Source organism: Aspergillus sydowii (genome assembly GCF_001890705.1).
Source record: "Aspergillus sydowii CBS 593.65 unplaced genomic scaffold ASPSYscaffold_1, whole genome shotgun sequence".
Classification (NCBI taxonomy): domain Eukaryota; kingdom Fungi; phylum Ascomycota; class Eurotiomycetes; order Eurotiales; family Aspergillaceae; genus Aspergillus; species Aspergillus sydowii.
In genome coordinates, this window is record NW_024467859.1 from 3,120,147 (window position 1) to 3,142,343 (window position 22,197).

General features: G+C 52.1%; 7 protein-coding genes across 7 annotated transcripts; 2 read left to right on the forward strand and 5 right to left on the reverse strand.

Annotated features, from left to right (window-relative positions):
- Positions 1–144: 144 nt before the first annotated feature.
- On the reverse strand, positions 145–1,563 carry ASPSYDRAFT_142465 (adaptin-binding domain-containing protein; the record flags this gene model as incomplete). The annotated part of the gene is made up of 4 exons (XM_040841240.1): positions 145–224; positions 284–607; positions 663–1,154; positions 1,212–1,563. The coding sequence occupies 4 exons, from the start codon at positions 1,561–1,563 to the stop codon at positions 145–147; spliced, it is 1,248 nt and encodes a 415-aa protein (XP_040708248.1).
- Positions 1,564–2,028: 465 nt separating this feature from the next.
- On the reverse strand, positions 2,029–2,622 carry ASPSYDRAFT_26447 (putative small nuclear ribonucleoprotein SmD3; the record flags this gene model as incomplete). Its single annotated transcript, XM_040844280.1, has 4 exons — positions 2,029–2,131; positions 2,204–2,333; positions 2,405–2,465; positions 2,566–2,622. 4 exons carry the CDS (start codon positions 2,620–2,622, stop codon positions 2,029–2,031), a joined length of 351 nt encoding a protein of 116 aa, XP_040708249.1.
- Positions 2,623–2,933: 311 nt separating this feature from the next.
- Positions 2,934–3,716, forward strand: ASPSYDRAFT_53948 (phosphatidylglycerophosphatase; the record flags this gene model as incomplete). Its single annotated transcript, XM_040848770.1, has 1 exon — positions 2,934–3,716. The coding sequence occupies one exon, from the start codon at positions 2,934–2,936 to the stop codon at positions 3,714–3,716; it is 783 nt and encodes a 260-aa protein (XP_040708250.1).
- Positions 3,717–4,484: 768 nt separating this feature from the next.
- Positions 4,485–6,411, reverse strand: ASPSYDRAFT_53949 (homeobox domain-containing protein; the record flags this gene model as incomplete). Its single annotated transcript, XM_040848771.1, has 3 exons — positions 4,485–5,758; positions 5,822–6,021; positions 6,077–6,411. The coding sequence occupies 3 exons, from the start codon at positions 6,409–6,411 to the stop codon at positions 4,485–4,487; spliced, it is 1,809 nt and encodes a 602-aa protein (XP_040708251.1).
- Positions 6,412–10,781: 4,370 nt separating this feature from the next.
- ASPSYDRAFT_84458 (aminophospholipid-translocating P4-type ATPase DNF3) lies at positions 10,782–15,851 on the reverse strand (the record flags this gene model as incomplete). The annotated part of the gene is made up of 1 exon (XM_040851352.1): positions 10,782–15,851. One exon carries the CDS (start codon positions 15,849–15,851, stop codon positions 10,782–10,784), a length of 5,070 nt encoding a protein of 1,689 aa, XP_040708252.1.
- A 1,459-nt stretch (positions 15,852–17,310) lies between these two features.
- Positions 17,311–19,991, reverse strand: rfeF (putative transcription factor RfeF; the record flags this gene model as incomplete). The annotated part of the gene is made up of 5 exons (XM_040851353.1): positions 17,311–17,837; positions 17,893–18,802; positions 19,520–19,585; positions 19,705–19,809; positions 19,986–19,991. The coding sequence occupies 5 exons, from the start codon at positions 19,989–19,991 to the stop codon at positions 17,311–17,313; spliced, it is 1,614 nt and encodes a 537-aa protein (XP_040708253.1).
- Positions 19,992–20,956: 965 nt separating this feature from the next.
- ASPSYDRAFT_140481 (uncharacterized protein) lies at positions 20,957–22,171 on the forward strand (the record flags this gene model as incomplete). The annotated part of the gene is made up of 2 exons (XM_040841055.1): positions 20,957–21,497; positions 21,549–22,171. The coding sequence occupies 2 exons, from the start codon at positions 20,957–20,959 to the stop codon at positions 22,169–22,171; spliced, it is 1,164 nt and encodes a 387-aa protein (XP_040708254.1).
- Positions 22,172–22,197: the final 26 nt, after the last annotated feature.

Here is a 22,197-nt window from a genome sequence, read left to right on the forward strand (position 1 = left end):
ATTGGAGTAGTTGGAGGGAGGCTCGTAAAATTCCACGGTATATGCGTGTATTTATATAATAGACCGGTCTATGGTGCAAGTTGGGTATTAATGTCAAGAGCAGTAGTATGATGATAACTCAATGTCAGATGAACTAAGAAGACTCTAAATCTCCTTCATGATATCCCGCACTGCCTTCGCCGCAAAGCGCTTCCTGTCCTGTTCCGGTAATTCATCACTCATATCTGGGCTTGTCAGTCACGGCAAACCCAGAAGTTTTATAGTAGATCAAGGAGACTCCCACCTTTTATAGCTCGCATGCGGGTCAAGAGCGCCTCGACAGATTCCACTCGTAGCTCCTCGTCTCCTTCACGCTCGTCATCGCCCCACCCATCGTCACTATCACCCGCATCTCTACCCCCACGTCCTATTGCGAAGCGCAATCCTACCATCTCCCGCTCGAGCTCGTTCACTTCCTTGTTAAACCCACTGTCTCTTTCGTCCATACTAAGAAGCTCACGCTCTAAATCGTCAACGTCATCTGGGAGATCCGTGTCGGGCTCCTCATCTCCAGCCCACTCGTGCGTCTCGAGCACTTCCTTTACCCGGCGCATACCCTGGAGCTCTGCTCTCGTTTAGCAACCATCCCACATATGTTAACAAAGCAGGGAGTAAAAGCATACCTCCATATTCATTCCTCTCTTCGCCTTCCTGCTCAATCGGTGTTCCGTCCCACTTGACAACCTCGAACCCTATCAATCCCATCTCGCACAGCTGGTCTTCCCACCATCCAATAGAAAAGGGTTCATCGAAACTACCGTCAAGCTCATTCACATCCTCGTCTGCCCCCTTCACCTGCTTCCCACCATGCTTCTCGTTCTTCTGTTTACCGCCCAGGACCAACAAACCAGGCACAGAGCCAATCTCCCCGCGCTCCTCCTCAATCAGCGCACGCACGCCCCCAACGGCATTAACAAACGCCTTTAATGCACGCACTCCCTCGGAATCCTCAATCGCTGCCTCTGTTTCTGTAGAACCAGGCACTGGACTCGGAACCGGACCCGGGTTCCGGATACAGATCATAACCGCACCAATTGCATCGCGCACAACGCGCGCTTCAGAGCCAGAGAACTCGCGAGACCATTGCGCCGAGGGGTCCTCTTCCCCCGTCGATGCTGCCGAAGCACCCAGTTCTTGATCTAATGCAGAGCTTCCGGCGGCCTCCTCTTTACCCTCCCCCTCTCCCGGTTTTGGTTTTGGTTTCGACTCTTCTTCTGATTCTTCCGATTCTTGTTTTGTTGTTGCTGATTTGTCTCCCTCCGCAATAGCAGCGATCTCGTCAACCCAGACTGGAACTTCAGCGGTGTAATACCGGTTCTCGATCCGTAGTGGCGGGTGTGTTGTGTAGCCGGCGAAACTCTGCGTCTGGATCTGTGTTTCGTCTGGTGCATGCCCTGTGAGGGTCTTTAGGAGGGCAGGGATAATCGAGTGTGCGTGAGAGGAGGGTGAGAGGATGAGGAGGCGGCGGGGGTTGCGGATTTCTTGTTTCGAGTTGGATTTGTCTTTTGGTTCTGTGGCGGACATCTTGCTTGGTTTTTGGGAAGGAATGTGTGTTGGTGTTGGTTAATATTAGCTTAAAAAGGGGTGTTAATATATAAATAAAGCTGGTTTATTTGTTGTTGGGGGAAATGGTGGGAACTTGAGAGGAGTTGGTTTTGGGGGATTTTGTGGTTGATGCGGAGGTGGCGGAGAGTCGAAGCTCCAAGTCCACGGGATCTACAATTAATGAGAAGTTGGTAGCCAAGGACATAATTTAAAATCATTGACGAGAAAATAAATTAAAGGCTCCAGAAAGAGGAATTTGATTGTTCAAGCCAGATATAGGCTTAGAGTATCTACTACCACTTCAAGAACACCCATTCAAATTGTACGACTTTATCTGTCCCTCGAGCTCATATGGTACCATTTGCAAGAAGACAAACATGAAAAAAAGAATCACCAACGCCGGCAAGACCAGATTCCGATCCGTATCCCCTCACCATCAATAGTTTAACCCCTTCGTTGTCCCCTGGCTCTCTGCACCGTCGCCTTACCACGCGCAAGTCCAACACCTCGGCCGCGCTGTCCTCGTGAGCGGAACATGGGGGCGTTTCTATACAAACAGAAGATGGAGTTAGCTTCGGCACTCCTAGTAAAAAGAGAAAGATAAGGGTATAAGACGCACCGCAGCATATCCGGCACAATGAAGAACCGCACGTGGCTACCGCGGATATAAACCTGGTCAAGATGCGAGACGCGGCCATCGCGCGCCGTGACAGTGATGTCCTTCAATTGAACGTTCATGCTGTCCTCAGCTACTGAAGGTTAGTATCGAGTTTATTCCAGGGGATTGAGAGAAAATTGATGTGGGAGGAACGCAACGCACCCTCGAGGAGCTTCCCGCGGTACACGACGCCAGATGTAATTTCGAGCGTGACAACGTGGCCCTATTATAGAGTGTTAGAGAAAATTCTTCTCTCGTTTACATTGCCTGCGACATCTTGTCTTGTTGTGTGATTTCGCAGCGGTGCTGGTGACAGAGCGTACCTGCGCTTCGTTCAGAAGCTTGATCGGGATACCGATTGTGCTGGTTAACTTGCCCATTTTGGCGGATTGTGTGCGAGGCTGAAAAGGGAACGGCGACTCGATAAAGAAGAAAGAAGGTGGAGAGCTCCGCCGGTGGACAGGTCGAAGAGCGAGGGGTAAAAGGTGAGGCTTGTCAAATTGTTCGCGGAGTCGATGGCGGAGGATTTGGTCCGCGTTGGAGTTTTTGCCAAGACGTCTGGAGAGTGAGATTCCACCGCCATCTTCAACTTCATGTCAACCCCGTCTCGACAAGCCTTCTACTCATGCCACCGTAGCAACGCAAAACCTCATATTCTCTGGACAGATAGACTGGGGGTTTCGGGCCCAAAATGAACCCCCCAAATACCAACCTCCGCGCCTTCAACCTCGCTGTACAAACCCTTCTATCAACACCCTCCCAGTTCCTCCCACACCTCACAGTCCCGACATTCACCCATCTCCCCGAGGCCATTGGACCCTTACTGGAAGCCCAGTACCCGCCAGTATCTTCAAACGCGGGCCAACAAAATGAGAAAGACCAGCAGCCCCACCAAAAGGGGATAGCAATCCGCGCCCTAATCGTCGACAAGGACAACACACTATGCCCCGCAAAGACGACTTCCTTCCCATCAAAGATCTACGCACATCTACACTCACTCCGCAACTCACCAACGTCACCATTCAATATCTCGTCTGCGCCGAACTCCATCCTCATCGTGTCGAACCGCGCAGGATCGCATCCGCGGTACGAGCCCGAGGCGCTCGAGATCGAAGAACGCCTTGCCGGTCTCAAGATCCCGGTCTTTCGATTACCGCCGGGGACGAAGGACGGGCTTGCTGTGGAGAAGAAGCCGTTTTGCGGCGCGGAGGTGCTGGAATGGTTCCGTGAGCGTGGGGTTGTGCAGCGCGCGGATGAGATTGCGGTCGTTGGGGATCGGTTGGGGACGGATGTGCTTATGGCCAAGGAGATGGGCGCGTGGAGTGTTTGGTGTCGGGATGGAGTTGGGGAGGAAGTGACCAAAGGCCAGAGGAATATGCTTGAGAAGATGGAAGTTTGGGTGGAGCGGTATCTGAGGGAGTCGAGGGGTCTGAAGGCACCGGCGCCTGGGAACTTCAAGTCGAGGAGTGACTGAATTACTGGTACTACAGAAGAACACATATTATGATACCCTTGTACGTTCTTAAAAGGAAATGTGAGTGAATCCTGTAGATTAACTGTACTAACCTCCACTCGCCGTAGGAGAATATTTCAGCTCCTGTAAAGCAAATCAAACAAGCCAATGCAGTAGAAATGCAGAGATCAGCAACTCAGACTTAAGGACTCAAAACACACAAAAAAAAGGATCCATCACAAAGGGAATATGCAAACATTTCCTAACCCGCCGACCTGTAAAGCAAAAGGGAATAATCGCCATCTTAGTCCGACTTTCTTGCATGACCGCGTTAAATGCCCTGACCAGGTATATCAAAGTGAATAAAATCAGAAAAAAAGAAAAGAAAACGAAAAGAAACGTAAAGGCCAAGGACAAACCAGAAAGCAAGAAGGCGGAAGCAAAAAATAAAGAAGCAAAAAAGTGCCAACAACAAGTCAGCTTCAAAAATCGCTAAGGACCAGCCGCGTAGTCGAAGGATATTAATACAAAACGAAAATGAAGATGCTCGGACCATATACCACAAACAAGAAAGATATACCCCCCTTCGTCCGCAGACGAAGTATCGGCAGTCTGCCGATATTTCCACTATTTGCAGAGCTGCTTCGATAAATGATGCTCGCCGGAAATTTCCGGGACGCGAAGCCTTTCGTGGTTCCATATTTTCAGAAACTACAATCCGACAGGCAAAGCCAGAGAGCAAAAAAAAAAAAGGCCAGGAGAACAAATGGAAAAGGCTCAGGCGATCGTTCATGAGCCAGGAGTCAAAGCATTTGGATCGACATTTTCCAATGTCATGCCCTGATATTCACCTTGAACCCCGGGTGAATTGTGCCCAGACATGGGGTGCATTGGCATCTCGTACGTGTTGCTTTCAAGACCCATTGAGGTAGGTACCGGGAAATTCATGTGCTTGAACATCCCACCCATGGGTAGACCGTCCTCGGTATAGTTGGTCTGGTGTTCGTTTCCCATGCTGTACATGTCTTGTGGCGTGTGTGACATGCTTGTTAATGGAGGGGAATGATTGGCGATCATGGGATCGACGTGGCTCACATTCGAGTACGGGGAAGCAGCCTGGGTGGCTACTCCTGATTCGACAGCAGGCGACATAAATGGCAGAGTGAACTGAGTTCCCAGGTTTCCAGCCACCGGTGTCGAGTCCCCTTGGGGCCCTGAGCTGAAGAGGGCAGGGCTGGCGAAATCCGACGGAGACGCGGTTGTGGTAGCCGACATGGGATGAGTGCGGGGGTCAAACGCATAGCCAGAGGATGTATCAATGCGGAGATTTGGAGCTAGTGGTTGTGCCGACTGTGGCACCGGGGCGTATATACTCGAATCGTTCTGGTTAAACTGTGGCGCTTGTGGCATGCTGAACGGCGTCATTGGCGCTCCCAATGTAGAAAAATCGACTGCCACGGGGACGGAGCGGCTCCGTTGGCGTTTATGTCCACGGGCAGCTTGAAGGTTCATCACAGCTGGGTTCTCTGCATACATACCCATAAATCCGGGAGCAAACTGGTTTGGCTGCGAAGCTGGGCGCTGAATGAAAGGCGGGGACATGGGGCCGCTGGCCGGGAAGTTTCCATACGCAAGACGATTCTGGAATGATTCCAATGACACCAACTTTGCAAGCTGAACACTCAGAACCTTAGGATGTCCTCCAAGACGGTGTATCATGATCGAACTTGCTTGCTGATCCTCCGTGAAGTCGCCACATTGATAGAAACCCCCGGAGTTGGAGGAATCCATGTAAAAGAGGGGCGGTCGGTTCAACTCAACGACCAGGCCTGTAGGACGAGCAGGCGCACCGTTGGGTTGCGGCCCCTGATCGCCCGACTCCAACGTGATGTTCTTGATGTAAGCGAAGGGGTATTCGATTTTGTACCCAGCCGCATCATTGTTGATGTAGTATGTCATGCACGCCTTTTCGGGAGAGTAGAAAACAACCAGGTCCATTGCATTTTGTCCGATGCGCCTCCAACTTCCAATTGTCAGGGACCGACAGGTAAAATGATGAATCACTATCACGAATGGTCAGCAAGAATATGTGGAGTTTGGAATTAGCAGCGAGGTCGAGTACTCACCGACTTTGCCTGTGGGGGTTGGCTCATTGGGGAAAGCACCACTGGCTCCATATCCGCCAGTCCGGCCAAAGGGGTCTCGAGAACCCGGTTTTGCGGGATCGAATTGCATAGCTAGATATTGACGCATCGACTCGGGAATAGAGTCGCAACCTTCACCGGTTTCGATGCTCTTTTTCGCAAGCATCTTAATTTTTGCGCGCCTGCAATACTGTGTCAGCCAAGAACAAACAGGCTGCTAGATGACTGAATACGAACCTGTTCTGAAACCAAATCTGGACGGAACGCTCAGTCATGTTGATTTCCTGCGCTATTCTTTCTCGCGTGGCAGCTGTGGGGGTAGGGTTCTTGTTGAATTCCACCTCGAGAAGAACTAGCTGGTCCTGAGTCGCCCGTTGGCGCTTATTGTTCTTTTGTTGCTGGGTGAGGGTACTTTTCCGCTGAGGACGGCGAGCTGATGTGGAAGGGGCGGTCGTAGCACTAGAAGTGGATGGAGAAGGGGTCGTGGCGGCCGATGAGGGTGAAGTTGTGTGCGCAGCCGCGGTCGCAGATGTCAACACGGTCGACGGGTCGGGAGTGCCTGTCGCAGACATGGTTGCAGGGATTGGACGAAGGGTAAGAACAGTGGTAAAGGAGATACGACCAGAGTTGGAGATGGTCGAGGGAGGGAAGCGATTGAGATGACGACCCGGCCGACAGTCAAAACAGTTGGTTGGGATGGTCTGAAACGTCTCCAGCTGCGTCAAGCGCTAGAGGGTTGGTATGTAATCAAAAGAATGGATGGGCTTTGGCTGGGAGTAAATTGCCCAGACGCAAAGCTGACCGATGTGCGCGTCGCAGAAGCGTAGAAGTTATAAATGTCGAAAGAAGTGAAGCTGGCCAAGGCAGCTTTGTTGACGAAGAGAACGGTGATGACTCTCCGCGACCGTAGAAGGAGTGTGATTCGAAAGACTTGGGACCAAAAGGTATTGAATGGCAACACAAGTTGATCTGTCTGGCTGGCTAACTGTTTGTCTAGGGAAGTTGGTGAGGGTGACAAATGAGCGATCACACCGACCTGGGGTACGCGAAAAGAGCGGGTAGAATCGACCGTAAAAGAGTGGAACGGACGAGACAAGAGAGTAAAAGTAAAAAAAGAATGGATCAAATGAATGAATGTGAAAAGGAAAAACAGCAATGATGGAAAAGATGGGATGGGGGAGGGAAGGGGAAGAGGAAAGGAGGAGAAGCGACAGACGAAGTGGAGGGAGAGAGTCGGCCAGACCAGTTCCTCGTGGTGGTGACCGCCGCAGAGCGCACCCTCAACACAGCGCTCTCAGTCAGGAGATGTGCCGCCCAATGCGGTTTAGTCTGGGGATCGCTATTCCCCACCGGGACTAGCGCCGCTGAACTCGTGGCTGGTAGGCTGGAGCGGGGCGTATGGTACGGTATCAGGAACGTATTCGTAAGCCAAACAGAGTGGGCTCAAAGTCAAACCGGACGGGGTAGTGACGGCTTGATCTTGACTCTGCTAGTTCGGGCAGTAGCCTTGAATCATTGAAGATGCCATCATCCAGCAATATCCATCATCCGTCGAGTGCAGGCCATCGCCAGGTCTTTGGAAAACATTCAATCTTCGTTTCAATTGCTTTTACGGGGGAAAACAACTGAAGGTCGTCCAGCCAATTGCAACGCTGCGGCCCCTGCACCAGCTGCGTCTCCTTACTCGGTATGCTGCCCGATGGCTTGCTGGCGATTCCTGTCGGGAGCCAGGGACGCACCTCACGTCCGTTCAGGCGACCCTGGAACACTAACTTTCTGGGCTGCCGCTCACTCAGCGCTGAAGCAAGAAGCCTGTTCCATGTCAGGCTGTTATCCACCAACCAGTTCATCGGATGATCGGATGGCTGGCCTGCGACACGGCGGCCCCCGATCAATTTGGCAAGCTCCAAGCGTCCAAGCCTCCAACGGTCGACCCTGACAAAATCTGTCTGCTGCATGGCCACTCGAGCCATGATGGACTCCAAACGCCAATCCAAACGCCAAATCCAAACCCCGGGTCCAAGGTTGAGTCTTCCTTCCCAATCCAGCAACCGAGTCAATAATATCCACCCACTACCGGAAAACTATCTATTCTCTCGCATGAGCAGTCAGAAAACAAACGCCGCGCGACCCGGGCTCGTTCCAAAACGGTTTCAGACGCTGACGGACAAGTGACACACGCTGCGCGCTTTCGGGGACCCAAGAGTCAAGCCTCTTCTGGGAGTTGGGTACGGAATCGAAAAGTACGAGCTGAAAGCCTTGGACGCCAGGGGCCAGAAGCAACAGCCACGCTTGTGGTTCCCTAGTTTTTATCCACCGATTCCAACGCATGGGCAGGCGTTACTGTTTGGAGTTAGCATCTGGTAGGGGGGTGGGTTGCGACTTGCGAGCCTGCGAGGAACAGCCACGCTTTGCAGGCGCAAAGTTCAGTTCCATGGTACCCGGACGGTCGCGACCTGTCTTGCTGTTCTATTCTTGTTCTGCTTCGTTTTTTCGCACTAAACTCCGCCCGAGCCGGTGGTTTTCAAGGTTTGAATCCAGGTACCCGCACCCGCGGGCTTGCCATTGGCTCAGTGGCTTGGAGAGACTGGGAACTGACAGCGCCAACGGTGGGGGTGTGTTTCGGCGCCTCGTGCTCTTCAACTTGCATGTTTTGAACAACCTCCTCAAGCGGAGGTGCTCCGGCAAGGCGCTACACTGCCAACACCGCGCAAGATCGTTTACCCATGTTCCTGCCACCGGCCTGGTTTTATATTCATACCTTACAGCGTGCTTGGATGTAAGGCTCGTAACTACCCCGTACGGCAAGCGTGGAGGCCGGGCTAGTAATATACCTACCTAAAGTAGTTAGACTAGAACCCCTGCCCACCGATGATCCGTGCGCAATTGAACTTTTCTCATTGGCTGGCGAGGCTGAGGTCAGCATCTGACTGGGCGACCTGCATTTCACGAGCTGCAAGGTACAGGCACACAATCACTCCGATACTCTGCCGTCACCGCTCTTTAGAGGCGTCCTGCTGGACAGGAGAAAGGCAGTGCGCGCGATAGCTGTTTCACAAGTTGGGGGTGCTTCCGACATTTCCGGCAAGCCCGACTCCTGAGCGTCCCATCCGGTCTCAACGTTTAGTGAGGATCGATCGAGAATCTTCATCCAAGCCCAGATCGTCGGATCAAACCAGTTCGTCGGTCGCCCTATATAATATATTAAAACGGAGCAGCATCTCCGGAACTAGGTGGATCAGAACGAAGCCGTTTCGGACATCACGATCTTAGACTCTCGTGCGCTTTTGCGATGTAATCAACATAAAACAGCTCAGGTGCAGAACGCCTTGGCGTGATTCGGCCTCGAATCACATCAATCATCTCGATCGATATTCGCGCCCTGAACCATGGACTTCCGCTGCCACGTTGCGCTTGGAGCCCTTTGGGTCGATATGCTCTCGGCTGCCGGATCCCGTCGGGGGTTATCTCCTACTTGATCCGTAGTAGACTTGTCTCTTTGCTGATTCGGTTCTTATTAATTATCTGGCGAACCGCGAAATCAAACTCAGCCTGTAACGCCTGTGGGAACGTATCAACTCACTGGGCAGGTGTTAAGGTCTTCCGTATTTGTTTCGTCCCAAGCTGAACTAATTTCTCAGTGAACAGTGAACAGGGCCCGCGAAAATAATGTCTATCAAGCTGATCGCCAGCCAGCTCACTACAAGGTGGGTGCAGTGCAATTTCAAGCACTACAACACAAAGATCCCTGTGAGGGGAAATCGGACATTAAGTTGCGTACCATAATTATCTAGATAATCTTTTCCAATCTCCATCCTCCCGAAGCCAGGCTACACCATCTCGGCGATGACGCATTCCAACTGGGCCAGCTCTGTGTTTTTACAGCGTGTCTGGAACTTGCTGCTGTGATGGTCTTGACCACACGGTCTCGGACGGCCTTGAGACAAGGTACACTGGTCCGCAAATTTATCGCAGCTTTGTCTTATTGTCCAAATTCCACGACAGGATAAACAATAGTACAGTAACTCCCAAAAATGAAGTTGATACAAGGAACATACAACTTGTTACGATTATACTAAGGGTAGCTAATATATGACACCGCGCAAAAAGCCCCCATAAGCTCCAAATAGGCGAATCTTTTTACCTGTTAGCGCGGACTTACTAATTAAGATGTTCCCAGACGATATACCACCACGGGGACTCTACGGATATTCAGGGTTTGGTCTACAGAGTTGCACTCGCGGTGTACGCCTGTGGGCAGAAATGGCAGAAATCATTAACTTCTTCCCAGTGACTTTTTCATGCCCAACCAGAGGGTCAACACTAGAAAGAGTCAGCACTGTCGGGGAGATTTGGCCGACACTTCTTGGGTGTTTGCTTGAATACCTCTTGAGGAAATACTTCACGCCTGGACACTGAGGCAGAACTACTTAAGGCAGTACTTAAATAGGCACAATAAGATATTCAGAACGATTCTTTTTTTTTTCCTTCTTGACGGCAGCCGCGCGTGTTCTTTGAGTCGGACGAGTCTTGACTTCCACCAATTTTTCCCTTTACATTTCTTTACTGCTTTGAGGTCGACGCTTGCCTACAAGTTTAGCATATTTAAAAAAATGGTATCAAGAGAATATAAATCCTGATATTCGTCCTTGTCATCTTCCCCTTATGGTACAGTATAATTTACCACAATGGGTATAATAAACAGGTGCCGACACAAGTGGCAGACAATCACTCACTACTATACACACTAAACGCATCCGAAGCCCAACAACATAAAAAGGAGCGACAAGTTGGATGGAACAGCCGAGGGGTATACGTTCTCAAACGCCATATGCAACAAAAGCGCAGCAATGTTCTCAAAAGAAAAAGGAAAACGAAAGGAAAACGAGGAAATAGTAGTAGCAGTAGCAGTAGTAGTAGAAAATAGAAGGAAAAGGCTCGATCACTTGAGATGACCCTTCCTAATCGCTCCATATCCCTTATTGAATAGCTCGTGGATCTCCACTGAGCGTCTGCGCCCAGCTCCTCCTTGGTTGCTCTGTGTCGTTCCATCAGACAGAACGGCTTGGTCTTGCTCGCGGGTTGACCCACCAAATGCCGAAGCCGAAGCTGATGCTGATGCCGAAACAGAGGTAGACTCCACGTATACGCCGCGCGAGGAGTCGTTCTTGTTCGCGTCGCTCATAACTCTAGGTCTTGCCAGGAGTTCCGCAACTTGTTTCTCGCGGGCCTCCATCTCAGCTTCCTCGCGCGCGACCTCGAGGCTGGATTTCTTCTTCCCGTGGTCCCAGCCCTGTTGGAGTTCTGAGGCGGCAGCTTCCTCGAAGCGTTTCCGAATGTCCAAGTCTTTCTCGTATTCTTGGAAGACGTCGACGTCTGCCGGAAAGAGATTGGCGCGAAGCGAGCACACGGAGATTTCGAAGATTAAGACTGCCGTGACCGTAACGAGGAGCACAACCCAGAAAGCGAGATCATGGCCGGAGTGCAGAAGGAAGTTGGAACGGACGTGGTAGATCCCGTCGCCGGATTTCATGTCGTATTGCCTAGAGAGAATCATGTTCCAGAGGAACCAGCCCCCGACGGAGATGATGAATACGGCAAGGGAGAGGTACGTTTTGTTGTGCACTTCAATGACTTGGAGTTTGGCGTTGATGATAATAACGCAGGCCGAGAAGGTGAGGAGACCAGCGGAGAAAACGTCGTTGATGTTACCTGCTGTGAAGAGAGCGCTGCCAAAGAGGCCGAACATGATAAAGTAGACGAGCATTGCTTCGCAAGTCGCCATGAATGTCCAACCGAGATAGAGTCGGATGTTGAAGCCCCCATGGCGCTGGCCCTTGGTATAGAGTTCTGGCACGGCGAGAAGGGTGGACGCGGAGAGATCTTTCGTAAAAATGCCCAGGAAAATAACAGCCAAGGAAGTAAAGAGAGTGTTGAACATGCTGAGACTCCAGGATTCGTACAAGCTCGTCCCAGTGTATCCGTTCCACCGCTGGTAGAGAGCCTGCGTAAGGTAGAACAACATTTCCTTCCAGAATGTTCCCAGAGTATACTTGCATGCCCGCATATAGTTCCACCGTCCATGAACCAGAAGTAGCTTCAGTAAGAACCTGAATTGTGCGATCGAGTAGTCCGAAATGCGCGCTGCTTGGAGACCCTCTTTACCCGTGATACCAATGCCAACGTGAGCCTCCTGGATCATAGCGATGTCATTGGCTCCATCACCGATTGCCAAAGTGACTGAATCCTGCACCTGCTGACGAATCGACTTGACCAAGAAAGCCTTCTGCTTCGGGCTGGCACGGCAGCAAATAACGGAGTCGACAAGAATAGCAAGCCTGAAGAAGGGCGCGCGAAGAGCGTCATCCCGTTCAATCATGGACAAAGTTTGGCCATCAACGACAATCACAGAGTGGGCAACTTTTTTACTTGTGATATCCGCAGTCAGCTCCTCGATCGATGGTCCCACATTGCCCATTTCCTGGTCCAGAACCACGAGGGTGGAGTAGTCCTTCACTAGGCGACAGGAATGGCCAACATTGATGGCCGTCTCTCGCTTATCTCCGGTGAGCATCCACAGCTTGATGTTTGCTCGACGTAGTTTGTCGATTGCCTCCGGAACGCCTTTTTGAAGCTTATCCTCAATGGCCGTAGCACCGGTCAACTCGAGCTGTTCCTCAATCTGTTGGCCAACCTTTTCAATCCGCTGCTGGCGGTCAACAAGGCTAGTGGAAGCTTCATGGTATGCTTGTTTCCATTCTTGGTATGTTGTGTCGTCCAAGTATCTGTGAGCATATAGCAGTGTTCGGAGTCCCTCAGTCGCAAAGTCGTTCAGGTGCTGAAAACAGCGCTCAAAAACAGCGGCTTCGTTGACCACCAGTGCCTCCTCTACCAGCTCCTCCTCATCATCGTCGTGAATAGAGCTGCCCGAGTCGGACAGCGCGGTCGACTGCCGCCCTAACTGGGCAGAGGGCCTAGGGCTGTAGTATTCAACGTCGCTGTTTCTGTGCAAGAGGCCGCCGTCTGTCTCGCGATCACGAAGCCAGACATCAATGCTGTCTCTTAACGTAGACACATGTCTACCAGAAACACTAGAGCGACGACGCGTCGTGCTCGGTCGGCTGAAACTGCTGCGGACACCGCTGTCCTTGCGGCCGCGATACTCGCTGTTCCTCCTCATGACCTGGCTCGCTTCCGCTGCCTTGCGCTTGCTCGCGCGGCGCTCAATGTCGTTCACTTTTTCTTGGGCAAGGGCAGCCCGCTTCAGAAGCTTCATCAACACGCCGTCAGCACCTTTGCAGAACAAGCAAATCCGTCGGTCTGGCGTTCGAACGACAACCGACATGCGTTTCCGGGTGCTGGAGAATTCAATCACATCCATAATCTCGTAGACCTCGTCGACGGGTGCGGCTTCCAGTCCGTTGGGGAACGTCCTGACGGTCAATGTATCTGGTTGTCGGTCGTGAACTAAATATCCGAGCTCTTGGGCGGCCGTGACCAACGCAAGCTCATCTGGAGAGGCAGCCTGAAACGTTGTATTGCCGAGCTCATCCTCCTCGGGAAGACAGGTGTGGCAAAGAGCCATGGCGAGGAGGAACATTTTAGCCTTCCGAGCGAAAACAGTGTAGGGTTTGCGCTGAATGTATTTGAGCATATCAGTAGTTCGAGTGTTCTGCACAGTGAATCCTTGCTTGCGAGCTCCATCGAAGGTTGACATGGATGGCCTAGCGACAGACCTTTGGGCTTCGGATACGTTTGACTGGCGGGCCATCGCTTTCTTGCCTTTGGCGCTTCGTTTTTTGTGGATCAGCTTCTCCCGGTCCCCTTCTTGTGCGGCTTCATCGACGAGGTCAAAGTCATGGAACCACGCAGTTCCGGCCACACTCATTTTTCGAAAACGCATGGTGTTGTTCGTCAATGTTCCGGTCTTGTCTGAGAAAACATAGCTGACTTGGCCGAGTTCCTCGTTGATCGTTGATGTTCGGGCTTCGAGCGGCGTATCAGACTCGGGGTCGTACATGTCGATGTCGGCGTTCAGCATGAGCATCTGTGCCACTTTGACGATTTCCATACTCACGTAAAGCGAGATCGGAATCATCGTGTTGAACATGATTAGGAACGAAGTGAAGATGGGTCCATAGCTCACGTTGGCCTCCTGTAGGTACCAAGCGCGGCTCTCAACATCCCTTGACCAGAACCTGTACGCAATGGTACAGGCGCCAGCCAACATCACCACCAGAAGGACGATGAGCATCACAACACGGTTGACCTTGGCCTGAAGAGAAGGCATTTTGATGCGAGGGTTCTTATTGGCGTTCATGCGAATCTTGCACTCCTCGCCCGTGTAGATAACCATTCCCACTGCCCGTTCGGTGTTACGAAGGACACTACCACGGTACAGAACTTCATTGTTGGTCAACGGCGTTTTCTCTCCAGCAGCCACCGTCACATTTCCATCAAATTTATACAAATCCAGATTTGGATCTTCCACGGCAAAGTGTATAGAGGTACCACAGAGACCTTCCACAGTTTCACATGACTTTGCTACAGATTGGCATGGCTGTTTGTTTTTGAGGTTTGTTTCCCCGTCCAGTGCCATGGTTTCCACGTAGGCGACACCATTAGGCCCGTCTGCGTGAAGCAAGGCCATATCTGCAGGTACGGGCTGATCGCGTTCCAATCGAATCACATCACCTACTTTGATATCGCTCCACTTAACTGAATCCCAATCCTGTGTCTCGCTCGAAATGGATGCGGCTTCGCCGGTAACAGACCGAGATAGCACATTCGAACCTGGACGAAGTACCGATGCGAAACGGTTGTTTTCCTCCTTGTCCAGTCGGTAGCGGCGCCAGTCATCGAACCCTTCTTTGCCCATGGAGATGCCAACAAAGATAAGAAGCGGCACCAGCGTGGTGAATTTACCTGTCGTACTCAACCCAGGGATCATTTGCAGGATAGCAACCACCAAGAAGTAGAAGTTGGCCAGCTTAGTGAATTGCGCGAAAAACTGCCGGGGGAAGAAACTCCATAAACTATAGCGACTAGACCGAATCCAATTCTCCGCGTATGGTTTCCCGGTACGCTCATCAATTAAAACTTCCGTTCGCATCGGGTCGAGGTCAATGTGGCGGCCATCTTTGCTAGGAGGGATTGTCTTTATCCGAAGAACTGTCTTGCGAACCGTCTCCAGAACGCACTTGGCGCGCATCTTTAATGCAGAGATAGCGGCTCTCCTCTTGAGCCACCGTTCATAGGATAAGGTTGTAGAAAGGTTCCTGCCTTCTTTGAGATCCGGCTGATCGGAGGAAAAAGTGGTGAGACCATTTTCTGTAGAAGTCGAGGCCGATGTCGACTTTTGCGTGACAGAAGCATCTTGTTTCTCATTCTCGAACGATTCTCTCGCGGCCGGACCTGGCACCGTTTCCTGCTCCACAATCTCGTCCGGTTCAGTCTTGGTAACGTGTCCGAGTTCAACAGGTGACGAGGGGGCCGATTGCGAATCTATATTCTTCGCAAAGATCGTTCGACGTAGCGAGTATCCACGATTCCGGGAGCGCGAGCGACCAGCACTATCCGGGCTCTGCGGAGACGTTGGAGAAAGCGCCGAGCGCGGTGAAAGGGAGGAGCGTGTTGCGCGGTTGGCATCAGGGGAGGTAGGAGACAAAAGACTCTGGGGATTCGCAAGACTTGTATTTATTGAAAGCCCCCTAGACGATGGCCGCCGATCCCACTGAGTCTGTCTAGTTTGTTCCTCGACAGCAGGGCGCGCCAGGTCTGTTGAAAATCGGACATGTTGGTGCTGCGATAACCTCCTTCCCGAGTCCGACAATGTTCGCGACGGGGAGAGCGACGGTCGCCCTGGAGCTGCTGCGATCAGGGAATTGCTCCGCAAAGGTTGTGTCGGCCGGGAAGGAATTTGTGACGGTGTATCGGAGGAAGGTTGGTCTTGAGATATGCGCGACTGATCGGAGTCCTGGTTTGAATCTGGCGATCCGTGCGGCTGAGACATGACGACGTCAATAGCTCCTGGCCTGAATATATGCAAGTATGAATGATCTCTTCGCCCTCCCGTCTTTCAGGTTAGTAAGACTGCCTCGATCTCAAGTTCTTTGTCAACAATAGATCGGGTGTCAGAGGCGCTGATCGGCGGAGGTTATTTATGACGTTTGGCGAGTAATCGAGTTCATCCTTCACAATGCGAAAAGCAAGGTAATAGGCGGAGGAAAGAAGGGAAAATTGAAGCAGATAAACAGAGCTGTGAAGGGGCTGTTGTCGCAGTAATGACCACGTTTGCAGCCGGCCAGGCACCGCGAAAGCAGTCTCAAAAGTCAAAAAAATGGTGGTGACCGGAAACAGTGAGCGTCGGAATCAGCCGACCGGGGCGGGACCAACAAGTGACAAAGTGAACAACGGCAACGACAGTATATACAGCAACAAAAAGGAAAAGGCGCAAGAGTAAGAGAGACAAGAAGCAAGAATTGAATTGTTGAAACTTGAGGCAGCCTGCCGAGTCTGAGGCAACGTAAACCCCAGTTTCAGGCTGGGCGGGCGCAGACTTGAATCTCGAACCACAGCCAGAGAAGCGCCCTCGTTGGACACCGCGTAACCTTGTTGGAGACGGTGGAGGCTACCAACCTATACTCTAATTTTTCCAACGGTTCTGCCAGGCACCCGATAATGTGTCCTGTGGCAATTCAGGCAAGCAAGTCTACAGAGTGTAGTCTCTTGTGACTCTGCTCATTGCGTACGAGGCTTCGAAGTTGCGGCCTGAGAGGCGTTTGCCGGGAATTTCTCCGAAAGCGTCGCAAGCAGGTCGCCATCGCCATCGCCGCCATATTAGCTACTATAATTAAGTTGGCTGTCAGTGGCCCACCGTCGTCCAGATTCTGTTGCCTGCCTCTGCACTGCCTCAGGGTCTCGTCTCCAGCTGTTCCCACATCCTATCGATTTATTTGCCAACCATCCCTCTCCTTTGCTGTGTCATCCCCAGACCCTGCCTGAGACACTTTTTGAGGCTTCTCGATTCGCGAGACCCATGGACGCGCAGTCGAAGGGTCTGCGGGCCACGGTAGCGTCGACTGTCGACGACGAAGTGCCTTGGCCGGTCGGAGAAACCTCCAACTCGCAGGTTCGGCCTGCCGCTAAAATTGCCACGGCCCACCGGCGGCTTGTCCCACGAACTCATCACATGATCACCAAATACCAATTCGCTCCTTACTTGCGTCTAAGACATCAACACCGTTGTTTAAAGTTCATATCGCGTTTTCATTTTTGGTTAACAGGCATTGGTCGGCTAAACAATGGCCCCGGGCCCTATCTACGGTTCATTCCGTCCCTTTACCACCACGGTGAACCTGTTACCGAACATGCTTGGATAGTAGACAAAACAACACGCAAAAGAAGAAATCATCATAAAGGTTACAGTCGTTCACTCAACCGCTCTAACTATTTCGCCCCTGTCCACCTACTCAGTATCTAGGCGGCTGCCCGTAAGGCGGTTGCTGTCCCGGGTAACCTGACGGAGGACCCGGAGGAGGCCGTTGTCCATACGGTGGCTGCGGCGCCTGACCGAATTGCTGTTGGCCATAAGGCTGCGGCGGCTGCCCCTGCGGTGGTTGCCCGTATAGTGGCTGCTGCCCGTACGGCGGTTGTTGCCCGTATGGTGGCTGTTGTCCGTATGGTGGCTGTTGTCCGTATGGTGGCTGCTGCCCGTAGCCGCCTGGTGCTTGGCTGGATGGGGGGTAAGGTGCGGGACTGTAGGCCTGTTGTCCCGGGTTGTAGGGCGCAGACGATCCGTAGCTCGGTGCGGGAGGTTGGCTGTAACCACCAAACTGGCCAGGAGGAGGCCCTGGACGGGATGGAGCACTGCCAGCTTCGTCTTTCACATCATAGGAGGCATCAATAGAACCAAGCATCAACTTCGCGCACCACAGCTCACGAGTCAAGTGGACAGGTGGGTTAGCTCGCGACATTTCGTCTTGCTCGACCTCGAAATCTAAGAATCTTGTTATTTCATGCTTCCTCCCTCCGGGGAACACTTTTGAGCTTACTGGATGTGCAGTCAATAAAGCCACCAATGCTGGGGTCTTCATCCAGACTGCCGAGAAAGTCGCGAGCCCTGGTATCATTTCCAACCTGCGAGAACTGGAACGCAACCGCACCTCGCCCGTACGGAGTCCTCGAAACCTCATCAACAGTGTTGCGGATCCCCTGCGACACAGCATCCTGGGATTCTCCAGCTGGCTGTCCATCGGTAATTGAGATGACTAGAACCGGCTTCTGCAGGCGACCGGCTCTTGCCGGGCCTATGATCATGGGTTCAAGCACCTTGGCCCTCAGCGCAGTCCCTAAAGGCGTCATACCGGAGAAACGTATGTTGGAAATGACTTGCTCCACTTCTTGCGCGTTGCGAATGTTGTTTTGCATGAAATCGTTGTTCATGAAACGTAAGCTGACACCATCCTCATCGAAAGTGGATGCTACCGTCGCAACAATGCCGAGAATTTGCTTCAGTTGCTCCTTTCTTACGCCCCTCTCCTCGAACTCGATTGAGCCGCTGTCATCAACGTAGAGGACAATATCATAAAGCGAAAGCTTAATAACATCCATGGCTATTTCCATGGGCAGATTAAACTCGTTCACGATCCTGTTCACCTTGGCAGGTCCATCTCTAGCGAGGCCCTGCACCAGCCTATCTAGCTTATCCGGAGGGTAGAAATGCTGAAGACCTTTCTCTTGGATTGTCGCGATCAGGAGCCCTCGGTAAGCGTCGAGCTGTTGGGGAGTGGCAGGCCCAACGGGTGCGCCGCCGGGACCGCCAGGCGGTCCAAACTGACCTCCGGGAGGCCCTTGCGGAGGACGAGGAGGGCCGGGAGGGCCTCCAGGGGGGCCAGGGGGGTAAGGTGCATTCTGATGAGGGTAGGGCGCGTTCTGAGGCGGCTGAGGGGGGTAACCTGAAGACTGTAACACTCTTTGTTAGCTTTCTGCCAATATCATTTTTCTTTGAAAGAAAATAAAAGAAGACAGCAAAAATAACCAAGTCGACAACAAAAATATACGGAAGGTGTTTGGGACAATCTGTACATAAGGCTGTGGCTGCGGGGAATAATTTGGTCCGGGCGCTCCATAAGGCTGGGTGGGAGGCGGGGTTTGTGTGTAATTTTGAGGAGGGCCCTGTCTATACTGCGGGGCGCCGCCGTAGGGAGGTGTTGGAGAATAAGCCTGGGGCTGCGGCGTATGTGGTGAGTACGGTGCCGGAGAATATGCTTGAGGCGGGCCCCCTGAGTACGCTGGCGAAGGTGAAGGTTTGTTTGGAGGAACCGGGGGATAAGGCTGGTACTGCTGTGGCTGCTGCGGGGATGGCGGGTAAGGCGACGGAGAAGGACCCGGGCGCAGCTGATTAGGCGGCGGTCCTTGAGGAGGATAGCCTTGGCCGGGGTATGGTCGAGACATGCCTTCAGATTGCAAAGGAGATGGCTGAAAAGGAAAGAAGATGGGATGACGAAAGTTCGTTAATGGGACGGACAGGAGGGCTGATGAGGGGCAGTGGATGAATAATGTGACGAAGGCGAAGGCGAGAACACGTAAAACAAGCAAACAAACAAAAAGAACTCGTCACACACGAGCGGCAGAAAGATGGAAGGAAAAAAGAAACCACGAGAAGGAAACCGAGCTTACCGATCCACCAGGATAAGCCTGATACTGCTGAGGTTGCTGCTGCTGAGGCTGCTGCGGCTTCTGCTGCTGGGGATGAAATCACAATCATTAGCTGGGTGTTTAAAAAAAAAAAAAAAACTGGAGCAAGAGAGGGGCAGTGAACACTGGATGACAAGGCATCAACGTTCTGCCAATGTTGGACTTACATATCCACCAGCAGGAGGGGGGCCTCCCGTGTATCCGGTAGGGGGAGCTCCCCCGTAGACGCCGGAGCCGGAGTTCATCTGCGCGTTGGCGATCTTGGAGGCGAACTATGCCGATGGTGCAAAGTTGCAGCAGTCAGTTATCTTCTCTGGTTGGATTCTCTTGTTTCTGTTTCACAGTCGACAAGAGTGATGATGATGGCTTGGAAGATGTCAGGTAGCGGGGTAAACAGGAAGGCGCGGGGCAGCACGCTTATACGTATATCAAGAAAGGGCAGACTTACTCCCATGGTGACGTTTATAGCTGAAAGGACACTTGATGACGGCGGAGGGAAAGGCCGGGAAAGTTGGGTGATGGCAAAAGAACCCAGGAATAAATAAATAGAGAAGATGGAGGACCGATGATGTCGGATTGGAAGGCTCAGCTGCGGATCCAAACAGCTCCCAGGAACCGCTCCACCAGGGATCGCGAAAGAGACCCGCCAGCTCAACACTGCCTCGCCTGGATAGAATCATACTCTGTCGTAGGCTTGTAGCAGTACACTGTCCTGGCTCAGCTCAGCCACAGTACCCTTAAGGCTGAATCGCACTCATACCACCCATGACATCAACCAGCAATCCCCAGACCGATGACCCAAGGTTGACCTCTTCACCTGTGCCACCTCGCTGGCCTCTTCAGGTACTGATATGCAAGCTGGGCTGCTTCACTGCTTTTCAGCCATAATATGCCGGTTTGCGACTGCCAAAAGTACTCTCCCCCGCCCATCGTCATCATATCCAAGGACACCCCGCCGATCTGTATACTGCTCAAATCAAACAAAAGCAGACGCTCTTAATACGTACACCACCCGTCCATATAATCCTGCAGTACTAGAGGGTTGTCAGCAGATGACCACTGATGTCATGGTCGAAGTAACCTTCAGATACAAAAAGCTTGTAGAAAAAATGTATTCTGGGTCTGACTTACACTGTGCGCAGCTGCAGCATTTGTCCTTGTCCCTTGCTTCCGACACCGCCTGCACCTCCATATTAGCCAGGATCTCATAGTACTCGTATACTTGTGTCCAAAACTAAACCGGCATCGAGTTCAGAACTGAGACCTGATTTGTGCTACTGCAGCTCAGTGGACTACCGCTTCGGTCGGTTGATCCTCACAGTCGTTCCTTCTATATCTGTCGCAGCAACCACGCCATTAGGTACTATAGCAGTACTACTTCAACGTGCAAAGAGACACTTTACTTACCACGACACCAAAATGACTAAACCCCTCCACGTCGGCATCCTAACATCAGGAGCCCACCCAGTCCAAACAATTTACCTCCCGGCCCTCAACGCCCTCCCAGATCTCTACACCATCGACGCCATATACTCCTCTGAACCGGAGTCCTCATCTTCATTCCCATCCCCTTGCCTAAATGAAATTCTCACGTCCCCTACCATAAACCTCATCCTCAACTTCATGCCAAATGAGTACCATGAGCTCTACACAATCGCCGCCCTCCAAGCAGGCAAACATGTCATGGTCGAAACCCCTGTCAGCTTGAGTATCCCCTCCGCAAGGCGCATCCTCGACGCCGAGCGGGAAGCCCCGAACGGGGCCCGCATATTTGTTGCGAGCGCCAGGCGATACGCACCCTGCTTTGAGAACGTTTTTAAGGAGGAGATTTCTGGGTTGGAAAGGATTCACTATGCGCGGTTGAGGATGATTGCCGGACCACATGTGGCGCATACAGCGACTAATAACACTACCCCTACCGGCGATAATAACAATAGCAGCCTGAAGGTTCCAGTATCCGGTAGAGGTACCAATGGTTATAATCACTATAACGAGTATACCACGACACGAGACCAAAACCACCAGAAACTGGCAGCAAGCAGCGAAGACAGAAACGCTCGTCTCCGCGGCCTAATGGACGAAGTCTTCGGTGAAGATGAACAACCGAACCAAGAGCGTGTCGCACTCAGCCGATTCCTTGCCTCGCTGGGCTGTCACGATCTCGGCCTTATGCGAGACACCTTAGGGTACCCGGATGCGGTGTCAAATATCTCCGTTAACGAGCCATTCTACTCAGCGCTGTTTCACTACAACGGAGGCGAAAGTGAACTCCACCCCTTTACGTTGATGTATGAAACTGGGACGGACGGTGTGCCGCGATGCGATGGGCAATTGGCGGTATATGGACAGAATAAGACCGTAACGATACACTATGACCTGCCGTATGCACGAGGGCAGCCAGTGCGTGTCGTTGTTGAGAAGGCGGATGAGCGTGGAGGGTTGATGCAAACCGAGACGGTGAGTACGTGGGAGGAGGCATATGAGCAGGAGTTGAAAGCGTTATATGCGCACTTGGTTGAGGGAAAAGAAGCTAAAACGACGGCGAAGGATTCACTGCAGGACATCAGGCTGTTCCAAACGATATTTGAGCAGTATAACCGGCAATGTGGAACTATTCGTACTCCACTCGGTTAAACATGATACGTTATGATATGATGCTT